Here is an 18,041-nt window from a genome sequence, read left to right as displayed (position 1 = left end):
TCTGTTTTTTTGCAGAAAGTATCTCTGAATTCAGCCTGATATGACAAATAGATTCCAGGCCCTTCAAAACCACTTCATTTACTATGCATAGCACATATCTGTCCCTCCTACCCCTATTGACTTGTTAATAGGCCTGTACTGATAATGCAAATATTAAACATCACAGAATAAAGCTGTCTGTGTTTTAGCATATGGATAAATTATGAGATTATAAAGACAAATATAATGTATCCCCATAATTTAATTTGTTGTCATTGAAAGATAAGGTATTTGAGACAGCTAAGTAGATAAATAGGGCTGGACCATAAAAATCAGTGTACTAGAAACCCACATAAGCTGACAAAATTAGCAAGTTAAATGGTGTATTTACATTTGACACTGGGGCTATCTACCCTGATTTCTGGAGGTATGGCTACAGATATACCTGAGTTAACTTTAAACTAGGTAACATGGCACAGATAACAATGTAACTGTAGTGGCTCAGGTACAGCTGTCAAGTATCTATTTAGCTGCATGGGCTTACAGCAGCCTAGGGTGAAGGCAATGCTGTGGGCAGTTTGACTACCACCAGTAGATGTCAAACCAAAATCTCAGTTCAGATGGATGTAACGCTGTCTGACTGCTGCAATTATTTATGTTCAGTGTTGAAGGGCTAAATCCAGCACAGGGTTAGGCGCTGCAGTGAGCAACGTGTACATGTCTGGTACCAGTTGGGGAAGACCTGGGCAAACTCAGAGGCAAGCCTCTTCCCCCTTCACAGGTAATTGAGGTGGTTTGTAATGAGTGCAGGTGCCTCCAAAGTTCATTAATTGCTGGGATTTCCTTAGATTATTGTTTTGGACCTGGAAGCCTGTGCCCCTCTCCAGATCAAGCCCTTTCCTTTTTTTTTTTTTTTTTTTTGAGTGTTCCTTCAAGAGGAATTAACTTATAGCCATCTAAGTTTACTTTACTTTTGAATAAAAGCATCTACACGGAGATTCAATGCTCTCTGACTAACGCACTCTAACTTCATTGTATTAGTTCATTTATCTTAACTTTCCTGAGTGTTGCTCTGTAGACAAGCACTTAGTCAGTTAGCTGGAACAAGCAATCTCTCTTTCATGCTTATTGCACTCATCACCTAGCTTTATACTAAGCAGCAGACTGAAGACTTACTCAGCTGGAAACTATTTTTACTTCCCTTAGGTATGGAATTAGTGCCTCCTTATTACATCTCTTCTTTTAGCACTTGCTTTTTTGGGGTGGGTAATGTCTCTGTCTCAAACACTTTAATGAAGAAAAACTAAATCACATCCCCCTTCACTATGTCTTCCACCTGATGCAAACCAAATATACTATTAGATGATTGAAATTTGGAAAAACCTCTCACATATATGCTATGCTTCTTGTTTTTAATTTTATGTGAAGTAGATAGGAATATTCTTATATGATTAAGTTTGGAATACATTTTTAAATTACCTTAAAATTTTCCATTATAAACTCCTATTTTAGATTATTCATAAATTTACCACACTCCAGTCATTAAGGATGAAATTTTTCATGCTCATCTTTTTGCCTTTGGCTGAATTTTCATTCAGAGTCATATAAAAATGTTTCAGCAATTTCCAAAATCTAGGTTAGTGAAAATTAGGTTGGACTGTTATATTTTTTCCAATGCTCATAACAGTTTATTCTGAGCTTATGGGGGTTTTGGTATTTGCAAAGAAGTCCAAGAAAATTTCTTTAAGTTGTGGGAAAATTTTAGCTTACACAATTGTCATAAAACTAATTTTAGTTATTCTTCTTATTTTTTCTGGATGAATCCAGCATCCTATTAAAAAAAGAAAAGAGATGATCTTTTAATTACAAAGTGTGTCATAAAACAAATAAAATGTTTGAATGAGCAGTTTCAGTTCCAGCATTTTTCAGCTGAAGAGTGCTTGACTTTGCAGCCTTAAAAACATTTTTATGTGCTTTCTCTTTGTTTTTTACATGCAAAAAACCAAAATCTTGTTAAGTCTAGTTTGTTTCACAGAAACATGGCAGTATGGCCAGCCTGGCTTTTTTCTAAAACTTAATGCTTGCACCTAAGCTGTGTGGGCTTGAAAAAGGGCATGTATTAAGCCCTTTACAAAGAAATAGATATCCAAGTGTCTAAATCTGGAAAAGATCTGTAGACAGTGAAGTATTTTCTATGACAGAGCTTTTAGGACCACATATGAGGCTGAACATGAAAACATCTCAGGGGAAAAAAACAGAGTTAATATGCAAAAGAAAAATCAAATTTAAGTTTGTCAAATCAAAAGCTTCAGTGGACTTTGGTGTCCCTGCCGCACTGTGATTGATGAGTCAAAAATGGCCAGTCATCACAGCCCTGGAACATGAACCCTTTAATTTTTGGCAACACCTGCCCTCCCCGGATAAGGTTCTACCCAAAAGCCATAGCTCTGACAGTGTCCATAAGAGGTAATGGTAAACATTACAATCTGAGATTAGCAAGCTCTGAGGCTATGGGGATATCAACAGGATAGGGCTCTTGGACTAACCAGAGATTGCCTTCAGCCTATCACTGGGAAGAGAAAAATAGCTTATGCTTATGCCAGCCTGGTCTCTGCATATCCACATTCCAGGCTTCCTGCCCAGATACACTGAGTTACTTTTATTTCTCAAGCAGGAGCCAACTGATCCTTTCTCCGTGTTTTTAGCTTGGAGTCCACACAAATATTAATATTTCTTTGCATTTTAGCCCTTTATAGCATTTTGATGATGTGAAGGAACCTTAAATTGGATTTTTCCCTCCACTTTAAGGTCTGCTGACACTCAATTCAGTTAGTGTCATTCAAGGCTCATTTTGTCTTTTTTTCCAAAGCGTAAAATAGGGAAATGCTATGGAGAAACTAGAATAAATTTAAAAAAAAACAAAAAACAAACCACAACAGTCTCCCTTACACAAGTAAGATATTCTGTGGCTAAAAACAAGCTTTCTGATTGCCAGTCTGTTCTGCATAGTTCAGCTATATTTTTTGGCATAAACATTGCAAGGGCTTTTGTCCGATGTGCAGAAGCTCGCGTTTCACTGCCATTGACCATCACAGAGCTATTGTTTGCAAAAATGTGCTATTGCCCCATCCAAAACTGACAACACGCTGGCTCCAAGTGTTTTGCACAGAGCTAGCACCTGCTAATACAAATGTAAGATGTAAAAGCATGCTACAGTTTCTGCAAAAATATTCGGTCTAAGGTCTACACGGTATAGGGAGAGAGGAGACTGCTTTTCCTTGGTATGTTACTAGATGTCCTAAAGCAACTGAATGAGTTACAGTCTGTAATTCATTCAATAATAAATTGCTGGTGCTGCTGCGTTCTTCACAGCCTGTTTTTTTAGTGTAAATTGGCTGTCCGCATTCCTTAAAGGCTTTGAAAAATCTCCCTTCAATCTCTTTCCACTGTACTGCTAATTGTTATCAACAATAATTTACCTGTTATGACTGGAAATGTATTTGGATAATGCAAACACATGCAAGATGTAATGAAATTACTGGCTGTTTGGAATGATTTTTCTTAAAGACATGGACCTATTTTTTAATGAGGAAATATTTAACCAACAAAAAAATGCTTGCACCTCTGTGAAATGACATTTGCTGCAAAGCTGGTGAAATGAATGCATGCAAAAACATTACTGTGCTTGTGTATAAAGCTCGCAGTTGTCTTCTAATCAGAGTTGTATTTTCTGTGGTTTACTTGTTGACAGAAACAAGTATTGCCAAGAAAATATTTCTTCCCTGAAATTGCAAAATTCTAGTCTTTTGGTAGTAGAGGTTGACAAGGAATGTTTTTGTCTGTCTAAACCATTAGGATGTGGAATACAACCATGTCCAAAAACATGGTCTGAAAGTTGGGTGGGCTTCTAGCAGGACGTGTAGTTGGTTGTGTTTTGAACAGCTGCTCTTCCTGAAGTTACACTCTGATTAAAAGAGATGTTTTCTTGTTAATCCATCCCGTGGCTGAAGTAACAGCTAAAAATAAAGAAAAAAGAGCATGGAAAGCAATATGCTAGCTGGTTTTTATTAAGAATAGAAAGCAATGCTGTCAAGGACTGAAAATAATTTCCTGTGTCAGAAATCTTAGAGTCAGGGTGCTTCTGTAATGGGACCGAAAGAGATCCCACAGATAAGGTTAAGGTTGCTGAATAATCACTTATTTTGCAAAAATATGGTCTAACATCTGAAGGCTTATTCAAGGACAAATATTTCTCTTGGACCTGGAATTAAATATTGACATTAAGAAGGTCTATATATCGTCTAGTACCTGAGACTCAGAGCTAAAATCCATTATTTGAATTTATAAATATTTTTCCTCGATTACTTTGGTGAAATAATAAGTGTACATAATACCTCCAGATCACAGATTTATTGTGGGTTTTGGTTTTTTTTTTATTATTTCTAGTAATTCACAGAGACAAACCTGAAAAACAAGAAAAAATTGGGAGGAAGGAACCCCTAAAGGGTATGTACTCAGCATTTGATGTTCTTTGTCTTTTTGCCAGTGGTTCAAAACAGTCTAATCTATTGACTCTTAGACCCTTCTTGTAAATCCCAATTATGTTTAAGGATTGAGGAGGTGTTGTGAAAGCCAGCTGGAAGGGGAATGAGGATTTTAAAAGCACTTTGAATTCATCACTCTCTGCAGAAAAGCTAAAATTATATTCAGAGATTAATGAAGAAGATTTTACTGTATTATTAACTTACATAAAAGATGCCCAGAGCATAAATAGGTGCCTTTTTTATTATTCTTGAATAAATCCAAGCATAATATTTGTCTTTGAGAATACTTCTGAGCAAAACATAATGAGTAAATTATAACATAGAGGGCACGGTCCCTGGAGACATTCTGCTTCAGAGACCTGCTTTAGAAAAAAAATTTCCACAGACTCATTTCAGAGATGTTGGGGAGAGGGTGTTAGAGAGGATTTACTAATTTGCTGTTGGTGTATGCCAACAACGAATTACAAATCTGCCTGTTACAGGAGTCAAAATCAAGATACTGCTTCCTCTCCACCCACAACTCATGAGTTAGCTCTGGGCTCCAAGAGCCACCATATAGTTTGCCTCTTGTGGGGGATTTTTTGGCAAAATGGAATTTTGTTGGGACATACCTACTTGTCAAAACACTTTAACCCTTCTGAGAACATGTCCTTTATATAAAAACGTGACTAATGAAGTATTAGGCTAGAGGAAGAAGCCCATTCGGGAAGAGCAAATAGGCCAGTGGTCATCATAAATCACCCAAAAAAGGGAAGACTCAATATCCAGCCATGGCTGATTTATTTCAGACCGAGAACACGAGTCTCACAACCCAAGTGAACGTGCACCTTCCTGAAATCTGTGCTTGACTAGGCCTTACTAATGGTCTCTGATTGGAGCTTTTCCTTTTTATATAAATAATACAAAAGACATTCAGTTAGCAAGACTGACTCTAGAGGCTAATGGCAGGCACGTAAGTTCAGGTTTCTCTTAGAATGAATATTTACTACTAGAAAATGGAATGGTGGTAACAAGAGATTTTTTTTCAGAGATTTAGAAAAATGACAAAGCAAAGACTATAATGTCCCATATTAAAACATGAATGTGTGATTAAGACTTCTCTTGTTATTTTGTGGAAAACTTGGGAAACTTTTCAATTTGATTTGATAGGAGAACAATATTTAATGTTTTTAAAAGTTTCTTAGAACAGGAAAAAATGATCCCAGCCAATCTCAGATAGCCAATGAAGAAGAATAAGAAATATTATACTGCCTTAACTTGTCATAACTCCCACTAATATTCTGTCTACCTAACTGTATTTTATCTTAAAGTGAATGTATTACTTAGTTTTGTTTAGTGAACTATTGCTACAATTGCTACTAAAACACTACTACATATAGAGATTCTCTGTATTCATAGTGCTAAGAAAGATTGCTTTCAGACTGTACATTATATTTTAAAACTATGACTATGGATGCATGTCTTTCTAAGGCCCATTTCATTGTAGTGTGACTGGGAGACTCTAAAGTTTCACTGCATCCCTGTATTTTAACTGTTTATTTTCTCCTTTAAATACATTCCCTTTTCAAGAGTTAGGTAACGGAGAGAGTAAATAACATCCTTTTCTAATTTCTAATCACCTTCTGTGATGAAGTTTAGGAAAGTTATCTAATGACACAGAGAATAATTAAAAGTGTCTCAGTCACTTAGAAGTGACTCAGTCAGCTGTGTTAGGAACTCATTCTCATTTATTACATCACTATATTGCTAAAAAAATGCGAGCGCTTGAATATTCCCTACCTTTCTTCTTTTGCTTCCAGTTAGATATGGAATTCACGGTACTGTAAAAGTACTTCCTTATTTTCTCATGTTTGACAAAGGGAGTTTTACTAAACTGGGATGAAATCTCCACAGGAGTTAGAGTTAAAGGTAGCTTGCAGTTTCACAGCTGATTTTTCTGAAGTGCTCCAAAATCCACATGTTTATTTCCCATTGTCTGGAAAATTATTGTGTAAAATCCTAAGAAAAGTGAGTGGAAAATGTTACGTGAATGAGTGGATAGCATAATACAGTTTCCACTGTCATAATGTTAGTTTTTACTTTGCATGTACTGGGCATCTAATTATGGCTCTGAGATCATCATTGCCGGGGACTGATCTCAGCTAGTGTCCATTACTAGCTATCCATATCCATTACTAGCTCTCCGTATCCATTACTGGTTATCCATTTCAAGCCAGCTGGCAAGTGACAGACATGTCATTTGTGCATGTGATGCTCTTATGCTCCAGGATTGATTCCAGGGTTTTTATGAGCCTCTGCCTGACAGTATGGGGTGGCCCAGGTGATGTCCTCTTTCTAGTGCAGGCAGCAGCATTTACTGCGAGCTCTGCCTTAGTCCTTGACAGTTTTCTGAAAATCTCACTTCAGGAATGGACAGACAATTGCAAGCGATGATGTTACTGTAGTAAACAGCTGAGGCATGTTACCATGGCTTGGGTGGTAAGCAGTGACTTGTTAGCCAGAGTTGTCTGCTCACACCCACGTAGTATCATGTATGCTGTGCAGGTATGCACGGGATAGTTCAGGAGTAACACAGTTTGCCATTTTGACTCCTAAGGTTTATCTTGGTAGAATTATTTTTGATTATTGAGTTTTTCCACAGTTTTTTTAATATATATGAACACATTTCTTCTTTCCTAGTGACACATAAAGACAAACTGGAAAGACAAGAAAAACCTGAAAAAAAGGAAAGACATGCAGGTAATGATTTAATGTCAGAACTTATTTTACATTTTGAGGTATCCCAGAGCTAATTGTCTACTCAATTTCCATTTATGTGTCCCCTTGATTGGAAAAAATGTTATAGAACTTTATGAATACAGATCATGAGATCATATAAAGGTTTGCAGACATACAGACTGAGTAGCATTTTGTATTCCTTCTGCATGTTTGTTGGGTTTTTTCTGAGGAAGGGAGACAATATGTTTTATACTCTGGATTAGTATAATCTCCCAGTAATCTCTGAGTATTTCCAACACTCACAGTAAGTATGGTTGTTAAGAGAATATGGTCATCCAGGAAAAACACCTGACAACCTGTAAACAAAGGTAATGAGGCAGGCCATGTGAAAAAAACATTTTAAATACAATACTGAGTAGGGCTGTTGCATAGGCATTGAATAGGGCAGGGTTAATTCTTTAAGTAGTTACTTGCAATAAATAGGTATCTAGCACTGCTTCATCTTCCACAATTCTTATTTTCTTTTGAAACACCAACACAAGGCTGGAGAGTACATAGCAATGCTCATGCATACATTTTTGTGTTCTTAGTATAAATTCATATGCCGGAGTCAAATACGCAGCTGAGTGTTTTCACACGCCTGGTCCCCGTAGGATACCTCAGGGGATATGAACGCATACAAATATCAGTTCTGCACACCCGTGGACAAGTTACTGTGTAAACATTAATTGCAATAAATTAGCAAGTCAGAGCCCACATAGAAGAATATTCCAGACTACCCACCACTCAGTGACTATTGCACAACTCAGGTGTATCCTGAAACCTGAGCCAGAAATCTAGTCACTACAGTGTACTTTATTTCAGTTTGTAAAGTGGAAATTAAAAGCAAACAAAAAGCCCCCAAGAGCATTAGTTATAATGCCATTGCAATTAGATTTGTAATTAATTATAGTGTTTAATCATTCATAGCTGGAAAAACTGTTAGTTGTTATGTGGAGTTCGGAAAACCCTTCAGAAATGAACCAAAGTAATAAACAAGAAAGCTCAAAAATAACAACAAACCAAAATCAACCAGTAAACGACTATTTAAAACAAAACAAATAAAATGAACCAGTAAACAACATAAATAAGCATGACTCTTCTTGACTAACTTCTTTCATGGGATTACAGTTGTGCCAGAAGGACCATTCCTCCCCCAGGTGATGACAGAGACCTCAGGGATGGTAGACAAATTTTTGAAAGTTCGAATCGTGTTTTGACATCAGCAGCAGACAGCAGCAGCTGAATCAATCTTTCTGGTTCTTTGCATGGAGAGCCATGATGCCTGCTTGTGTTTCTTGATCTTTTTTCTCCTTTTTCTCACTTGAAATGTAACAGTTCTCTTTTTTAATAACCATTAATGTTGTTGTTATTTATTTCTAGCTATTCACAAAGAGAAACCTGAAAAGCCAGAAAAACATGAAAAGAAAGCACCTCCTAAAGGTAATGCAGATTATTATGGGATGTTGTACAATTTTAGATTTTAATGTCTATATAGTTTGGGAGAGCATGGAGATGAATATTTAAAGTATAAAGCTCTTCTAGTCCATGCTCTACATTTTTTGGGTGCTCTCACTTTTGCTTAGGCAGGTCTTGATCAGCCCCTGAATGAAGTCTTGCTCAGCATATATTTCTTGCCCAGTTTTCTTGTTTTGATGCACAGAGGTAATTATGAATCATTCTTGTGCAGCTGAAGAAATAAGCCTATGACTATTATATTTGCATTCCTTGATGTCTTTTCCTCCACAATGGGATTCAGTAATTTACCTGCAAAGAAGGCTTTCTCTTGTGTATCAGTTCTCAATCTGGTGCAGACCTAATGCAAGAGTGTTTACTAACTCTCTGTCTGGGTCTTCCATCATATCCAAAAATAGATTTTCATTTTCTTGCCTTTATTTTTTGCAATAACATTTTCATTTCAGTACATGATTTGTACTGTCCTCCATGGCAGAAGTGGCTTTGGTTAAGATTTATATATCAACTAATTATCATATATATTCTGAAGCAATATTGTGTATGAGAGGTGATTTTCAGTCTTCTTTTGACTGATAATTCCACCTTTAGCTATGACTTGGACAGGGGGATTTAAAAATGCAATCAGCTTGCCCTGTTATGCCATTTTTTAAAGACTAACATTTATTATTGCTTAGCATTTAAATGTTTTTGCTCTGAAGATTTGGGGGTTTTTTTACATGCATTGCTTTTTGGAAGCCAGATATTTCTGTAATGAAGTTAGGTTTCAGTCTTTGTCTCTTCTTACTTTTACTCAGTTAACTCTTGAAAAAAATACTATGCAATGTATCTTAATATCAGTCTGTTATGGCATTCAGATTAATCTCATGATGATGGATGCATGAATTAATTAGGTTTAATTTGAATCTGTTCAGACAATATAGATTCAAATGTACAAAACAGTCTTTATTGGACTCGACCTTACTCTAAGGAGAAATGTGAAAACAGAAAGTGGGAGTGAAGAAAGAGAAAAAGTGGAAGACTTAAAGCCTTAAAAGACTCTGATAGGTAGCCATTGTCCAGTCACTCTTTAAAAGGGATATTTGGTCATTTTTTCTACTTTCAGTGTATAACTTGAAAGTGTAGGACTTTATTTTATAAAGTGAATTCACACTGAAGTAATCCAGAGAAAATAAATGCCCACAATGTCTGTGTAGATTTGAAAAGCAAATAACTTCCAAGAATCACTGAGATATTCTTAATGAGCAGCCAGCCTGTTTACCCATTTATCTTCTGCTAGCTAACCAAATAATCACTTAGAGTTTTAATGTTTAATAGCAGCCATGACTCCAGTCACTGGCTGGAAAATTGTACGAAGAACTTGGCCACTTTGTAGCTAGGGAGATGTGCTCCTGCAGTATGACATATAGACATGCTACCCTCTCTTGAGCAGTTTCCATGCCATGCGAGTCCCTGTGGGTGGACTCGGTGCACTAGGGCCCTCATTGCCTTCAGCACTTCCTAAGGCACATTTATGCCGGCAGTATGCTGAGCTATCCATTGCCAGGCTCACCTCCCTTTTGTCTGGGGTCTGCTCGAAACTGGATCGGCTACCAGCAGTGCTGAGGGGCCATTTCAACCACTTGCAGTCCCTAAGAAGTGAGGATGCTCAGGTCCAGGCCAACTTCAGGGAACAGGTGTACTGAAAATCAGGTGACTACTTCCACCACAGTCAGGAGATTTTCTCTACGCTCAATACAAAGACTTAAGATACTTCTTCAGCCCCTGCTAAAGGCTCCAGAAAGCTTCAGTGATATGAATGCTATTTAAACACATCATCTAAGAAACAGCTATCTTAAAAAAAAGAAAAACCAGTCTAAATTTAAATCATGGCTCATATAGGCAGCAATTCCAGGCTGGAATTCAGTTAGAGAGGATGTTGCTATTATGTAGTTATCACTTGAAAGAAGTGTAATTAACTCTCAAGGCTGTTTTGTTCTGGCAATATGTCTGGATGGCAACCAGGAGAGGAAAGATAGAAGTCTCTGCAAAAAATTTTGACAGCCTTTCTGGGACATAGCAGTGTGTGTTTACACAGTGCATCCTGTGCAGACATGAACTCACTCGAGCTGGGCTCTGAAGTGAGCACCAGGCTTGTGGCTGTGTTTGTATGACAGTGAGCCCAAGCTAAGAAAAATCTCTTTCTGTAAGCCAAATGTAGTCGCACGGTTTCTTGTTGGCGGGAGCACAAGAAGATCAGGCCCGTGCCTGCTCAGAGCCTGAGCAGAGCAAGTTTGTGTCATCTGGAATATGCAGTATAAACATTCCCTACAGAGCTTCAGATCTGTGTGACTGTCTTGTCTTCTGGTTAGGTAAGTCTCAACAGATATTTGGAAGATTTTTACCCCAGTGTGTGAACCTGAGAAAAAGAAGCAAGAATTTTGCAAACTGAAAAACAGGAATCATGAAGAAATGTGAAACTTCCAGGGATGTTTTTGTGTCTTAGCAATATTTTCTCATTCTTTGTGAGGGTTTTTTTTTTTCCCCTAATATACAATTGTACTCATTTCTAGTAATTCAAAAAGACAAACCTGAAAGACATGAAAAAGCTGAAAAGAAACCTCCTCCCAAAGGTATTTATTTATTTATACTACATTTTTTACCAGAATTTACATTAAAATTCATAAACTTTATTTTCTTGGCACAGATAATATAATGTATATGAAAAATCAGCTACATGACACTATAATGAAATTATAATATAGTTAGAATTAAAATGTCTCTAGAACATCCAGGGGTTAGTTCTATGCATGATCCCTTTTAAAACCTGTTGAAATTTCAAAGGTGAGAATTAAAGGTAAGAACCACCATTTCCCTGTAAAAGAAGTAGGCCTATCTGTAAGTGATCTGACATATACATTTTCACTATAACTAGTTAAGCAAATTCTTTCTTCACTAGCTGGCAATATTTGGTCATGCCGTGGCTTTGTTTGTAAGAAGGAATTGCCCTTATACAAATATCTGTATTCTATTTTAGAATAGGTAGAACTATTCAGTTTACACATTGATAAAATCAGTCTAATCAGCCCAGTGGCTTAATAGAAATAGAAGTCCAGTCTTACAGAAGACATGGATTTTGTAGCATTCAAGTTTTACCTTAAGGATGGAGACTTTTAGAGCTATGAAGAAAACAGAAATATGAACATCACACTAAACAGATTAGTTTAAACCATATTCAGTGTCATTTTAAACTACTGTTGGGTTTTCCACTGAAGTGAACTAGAAACACACATACTGTCAGCATCCATGACTCAGATGAGAAAAAGCTGCTGATACATACGAGCAGAAGGAATAGTTGTGGTCTCACCAAGCTCCGTGTAGCTTCAGCCACTGGTATTTGCAATTCAGTAATTCTGTTTGGAGACCTTCTCACTCTGCTGCATAGCGCATCATGAATTGGCCTGTCTCAGACTAGTCTTTCAGCTTGTGGAATTGGTGTAGAAAGAGACTCAAGAGCTCAAAACTTCTTGGGCAGAGACCTAGAATCGGTGCATAAAAGCAACCCTTACAAATAGCCACACTTTAAATCAGCTACTTTTGCAGCTTACACAGAGTTTAGCTCCAATCTCTGAAGTCTAAAGTTAATCAGATTTAGCCTGGAAGTACCTCCCATATTTGTTTGCTTCATGACCAATATTTGTCTCCCTAGTTTGTACCATAAAAGCTAGCATATTGTCATTAAAATCATTGAATATTATTTGCCATAGCCTACTATGCTTAGTATCAGTCAAATACTTGGTACAGGACTGAAGACAAAACATGCTTGCATCTCATATTCCTGTCTAAGTCTATCTGGTTTTAGGGGATTATAGCTTTCATCAGATCTGAGCAAGGTGTTAATGATGAAGGAAAACTCATTAGTAATAGCACAAGATAAAATAAATGGTACTGAGTATTATTCTGGGGGGAAAGAATGACACTGAAAGCTTGTTCTTTATTACCTGCAGAGGAGAAGAAAGTAAAGAGCACTAAAGTGGAAGCAAAAGTTAAAAAGGAAGCGAAGGATGGAAAAGGAGAAGCAAAGACGACTGAGAAGGTCAAGCAGACCGAGACTAAAACAACAGAAATTGGGCTAATAAAGGCCAAACCGAAAATTAAAGAAGAGAAAGCTCTTCAGACTGTAACTAAATCGGAAAAGAAAGGTAAACAAAACCAGGAGGAAACAGAGGAAGATCTTAAAAAGGTAGTAGGGAAGAAGCAGAGAGAATGAAGTTAAAGCTGGCAAGGACCAAAGTCCACCCATGAAAAACAAAAGTGCAGTACAAATAAATTCCAGATGAATCTCAGACTGCTAGAAGGAGACTATCAAGAATAAATTAAGTTTAATCTAAATAACCAGAATGTTCTAACTGTTTGTCATGGCTAAAGTTTCATTTTAGTTTAAATCCTTCTTTAGCAAGGACCAATTTCTCTTCAGATAGGCTGGTGTCTTCATGGATTTTCTCAGTAGCATCTTCTGTAGTGTATTGCTAATAAAGTTATTTTGGAAAATACAGACTGTCCAATGACCTGCTGGGTCATCTGCACGTCTTTCGTAACAAGGAAAGTAGCAGCAGAGGAAAGGGAATGTAATAATTTGTATTACATCAGATTATATGAGGCATTGTCATGTTGCCAGGTATTGTATGACGTAGTGATATACCTGTCTGATGTAATTTGATGTGATCAGCTTCCAAATTTCTCCTAAAAAGGAAAGAAATGCCATTACCCTGGTGAAAGGAAGAAATTAAGTGATAAAACAAAGGATCAACATGCATCGACGCCAAACACAAGTGTCAGCTATATGCTGCTCTTTGTCAGAGTCAGCCTGGGTTCGTCCACTCCCAAGTTGGCACTGACTGGTCCCCTGATTTCCCTGTGGCTCTTCCATGGCGTTAGGTACAATTTTGTATGAATGAAGGCGGCAGGACCTGGCTCTCTGTACATGTTGCCACACTGCAGGCACAGGATTATTCTGACATTAATAGAGGCAGCTCAGCATTGCGTGGCGCACCTATCTGATCCTTTCAGCTGATAACCACAGATAAATCATTATGCCTGAGCATCAAAGCAGCCATCTCTGCCTGGATATCTGAATCTGCCCAGGCAGATTCTCTCAGAATTTCAAAGCCATCAGCTCTGGGCCCCTTAGGAGTTGCCTGAATTATACATTTCTAGAAATCTGAAAGGAGAGATTTTGAGACAGAACCCCCTTTCTGAAATGCATAGTGTGCTGAACCAGTATTTTTTAGCATTTATTTCTATTCTAGTTAATTTTGGTTTTTACTTGAAATACTGGAGCCTTTGAGGCATAAAATCAAAGCAGCATCTTTCATGCTGATTGCTGTAACCAAGGGGAAAGTTCAGCAAATTGTTGAGCTCCTCTTGGGAGGTGCAAATCCTTTTCAGTTTTTGTTTGCTCTGACAGAGTTTCAGTGCACAGTGGAATCCACTCCATACTGTTCAGGATAAGGCTCTCAAAAAGCAATGGTGTGCAGATGAGGCACTTTACTCCCTGACAGCAAAATATTTTAAGTAAGTAGGGGTCAAAGATTACAGAGATAGTGGTGATGATTTTTCATTTGTTTGTTTGGTTTTTCTGGGTTCTTTTCCCCCCCCTTTAACTGATAAATATTAGCAAAATGATCCATCTTAACATCAAACATTAACAGATCACTTTGTAAGTCCGCTTTAGAGTGTGACCCCAGTGACTGTGCACCGAACCATGGCAGGTGAAAGTGGGAATGAGCAGCTGGAGTGGAGGAAGGAAGGAGCCTCTTCAGCTGCCCTTATCACTGGAGATAGGGCTACACCCGTTCGGTGAAAGCTGCCTTTTCTACTTTCGTCCTTCCTTTTTCCACCATAAGCCCCTGCTGCCCAGTTGGATACTCTCAGAAAATTCAGTTCTATATTTCAGTCCCACTGTGACCCAAGGTGAACGTAATTTTGAAGTCAATGAGGGTTTGCCAAGATTTCCTGATCCTGCAACCCTTACTTTTCCTTGCTCAAGGGAGTAGTTCTGCCAGCTTTTCTGCAACAATGTAAAAAATATAACAGTAATCACAGAAGATTTGTTATGATTTCCCTGCTGTTGCATCATTCCTTACTCAAATTAAAATTAAAAAAGATAGGTCATCTCCCAGGGTAAATCACATGAGGCCCAATGACAGAAATATCTATGACCATTTTTATCAATAAGAATCTAGGCCCAAACCTTGACGTGATTTATTAGTACTCAGATGAATATTTGTGCCACTATTACAGAGTTATAAGGTGAAAACTACAGTGTGAAATTCTCTTTTTAACAAGGGAGTTTAAATTAAAATGAATTTTTAGCCATGAAGAGACATTTGGAAAATCATATTCATTTAAAATTCCTTAGGTTTCAATGTTTGCTGATTGGCAGAATTCCCATGAACTCAATGGGATGTTACAGTGCACCTTATTATTTCATATACAGTAGAAATGCTATTTTTGTTATTCAGAGATTCTGCCTTCAGGTTTTTTTTTAAATCCCGGTTTTCAGGGGTTGAATTACTAAAGAAATCCTACGAGAAGAAGATTAATACAAAATCTTTCTTCTGAGGTACAATTAAGATTAAGGCTTTTTTTTTTTAATTTATTCAAATTACATTTCCACAAAAAAAACCCCAAACAAACAAAACCCCCCAAAACCAAACCAAACAACCCCCCCTCCCCCAACCCAAACACCCACAATCTATTTTAATCCTGGTCTGTCTATATTACTATGTTTAAAAAATTGATTATTTTAGTATCAGTGAAATGGTGTGAGCTGCTAGGCCCTCAGGCTATGTCTATGTCATAACCTAAATAGAACCAGCACAGGCTTGTGCTCTGTCCATACAACTTATGTCCCTGACACAGTTTTGTCCCATCCCATTTAGCAGTCTTTCGTACAATGCCCCAAAATGGTCCAGGGGCTCTTCCCAGTGTGCAGCATGGATGAAGGCAGCTTGTTTCGGCAAAAGAGGGGAAAGGAAAACTCAGCTTTGTGGGCAAGAGCTGTGCCCTGCCATTTGCTTTCTGGGCTAAAGAATTGGTCTTGGTCCATTTTTATTTATTAATACTGAGGCCCTATTTGCAAGTGTGTTGAAGTCAGTGCAAACACTTTCCTGACTTCAGTGGCTGTAGATGGGCTTACTGAGAGTAGAGATTTGTACATGTTTTCTCACACATATGCTGCTACTTTTTTCAGAAAATTTGCGCATAGACTTAGGGCAGATATTGCAGCCAAATTCTTTAGATTCCTTAAGGATGGAATCCAAAGCTGGAGCCAGCCAGAATGATAAATTTGCATTCCTAAGTATGAAAGTAGAAACTATTATGAATAGTCATTAAAGGTTTTAAAAACAGTGTTTATAGCCACAGCCCTGTGTACATCCTGAAAGGTTTGCCCCAGGTTCTACAATACTGACTAGTATTACCCTCACCATCTCAGTAACAGGAAATAGCTGCATGGGCTCCTATCGACCAGTAGAAACAACTGGATATTTGCCCAGCTTGTAAACGCTTTCCTAATTTCTACAACCGCATAGGAAATCATGACTCGAAAGCTGCAGTTCTCCACCCAAGGACTTCTATGGCAGTCAACATAACAGAGCAGCAATCACATAAAATCTTCAGCATCAACTAATACTGATGCTCCAGTGAACTATGTAAGAAAGCAAATAATACAATGAGTGTTATATACTTGGGAACGTCATTTTGCATTTAAATATAACAGTTATGCCATTTTTTAAATCTTAAGTATTCCAAAGTCTGCATAATTTTGTTTTGAAGTTGGCAAAGAGAAAGTAAGCGGCTTTGTAGGTGAGTAGGAGAGAGAAGCAACAGGAGGTGGAGAGAGGAAGAGATATAACTTCTGTAGCCTAGGAACTGTGCTAGAACAGTCTAGGACAGACGGATGAATATGCTTAACTCCAGGACAGTTGGGAACTAGCTTAGTTAACCAGAGCTGGCATTTAGTCATCAACATTAACTTTCAAAGCTAATGTCCCTTAGAGTCAAGTGGGGCAACGTGCTTTTTTCTGGACAACTGGAGAATCCAGCAATAATATGTAAATTCTTTTGCACTCAGTTACAACTAGTAACTTTTATTCACCATTCTTAATGTTAGAAATTTTTATTAAGGTCTTCAACTCTGCTTATGTATAGGAGAAATCAATACACAATCAACATTTCTGAAATCAGAGTTTCATTTAGATTCAGAAGCCTTAATTTCTGAATAACATAGTTTTAATATATATATATCTCCAGATTTAATATAGACATATATTTGTAAAGATTAGCATTTGGAAAATAATTCTGTAGTGAAACAATAAAATTCTGTGGAAAATCTCATTGCTACAGGAGTGTAAGTACACAGAGTTCTCTTTATATTCCCATTCACTAAATGTACATATTGATTATACTGTTAAAACAATATTAACAAAATACTGTGATATAAAACTTTATTGATTTTTTCTATCACCTGGCTGCGACTATTTGAAATGGATCTTCAAGGATAAGAAAAAGTCTTTGGGACCTGTGGCCAGGCAGCAGTTTGCACAGTACTTGCGCATGGGGTCAGGACGTATGCCAAAACCGAGGCTGCACACTGCTGACCTGGGGTGTGCACTGCGCCCTGCTGGCCCAGAAGAAGAGTTAGTTGTTAAATAGAAACAACATTAAATAGAAACAACTGTTAAATAGAAACAACATTTTAAATTTACTTTCTCCATTACTCTTTTTTTCCTCTTTGCTCTGTTAGATCAATATGCATTCTGTCGCTATGTGATTGACATGTTTGCGCAAGGGGATTTTTATCCAGGTACTTTCCTACATCATTGAACTCTGTTCTAATATTCTTCTGTTTCCCTGAGAGTTTCTGCTCCTTTATGTATTAAAAGTGTGTTTTGTATTGTTGAAAGCTCTCACAAGTGCAACAAAGGGTGTGCAAATAGTTTTAATAAAGCATAAGAGCTAATGGCTGTATTATTAAAGCTTTTAATTTTCTGTCTACATTGCATGCATTAAAATTAAGGTTATGTTAAAAGTAGAGTCAATGGAAGGCTATAGAAATTGCTAAAATTTTCCATGCTTTTTTTGGCCGAGATGCAAGAGGAAAGAGCTTATTGTTAATAACTTCTTGGGTTTATTGTTTTTTTTTTCCCCACAAATACCAAGCCTTAACCCCAGAATGCTTCAAAAATAGAACTGCCATTGTTGTTCTTAGTATATAAAATATCTTAGCTGATCCATCACTTCTGT

The 18,041-nt window shown here is 37.4% G+C and overlaps 1 protein-coding gene across 15 annotated transcripts in view; it reads left to right on the top strand.

Moving 5' to 3' along the window:
* TRDN (triadin) overlaps window positions 1-18,041 on the top strand; it is a 239,830-nt gene that overhangs the window by 64,958 nt on the left and 156,831 nt on the right. For 13 of the 15 annotated variants that reach the window (XM_076333512.1, XM_076333516.1, XM_076333514.1 and 10 more), the window contains 6 exons: window positions 4,426-4,485; window positions 7,203-7,262; window positions 8,664-8,723; window positions 11,306-11,365; window positions 12,740-12,934; window positions 17,542-17,601. In XM_076333512.1, the coding sequence (XP_076189627.1) occupies window positions 4,426-4,485; window positions 7,203-7,262; window positions 8,664-8,723; window positions 11,306-11,365; window positions 12,740-12,934; window positions 17,542-17,601 (495 nt within the window). The remainder of the gene's footprint in view (window positions 1-4,425; window positions 4,486-7,202; window positions 7,263-8,663; window positions 8,724-11,305; window positions 11,366-12,739; window positions 12,935-17,541; window positions 17,602-18,041) is intronic. The other 2 variants (XM_076333518.1, XM_076333517.1) reach the window with 2 other exon arrangements.

Source organism: Aptenodytes patagonicus, chromosome 3, assembly GCF_965638725.1.
Source record: "Aptenodytes patagonicus chromosome 3, bAptPat1.pri.cur, whole genome shotgun sequence".
In the NCBI taxonomy this organism is placed as follows: domain Eukaryota; kingdom Metazoa; phylum Chordata; class Aves; order Sphenisciformes; family Spheniscidae; genus Aptenodytes; species Aptenodytes patagonicus.
Note: the sequence above shows the minus strand (reverse complement) of the source record. Positions and strands in the feature narration are given on the sequence as shown.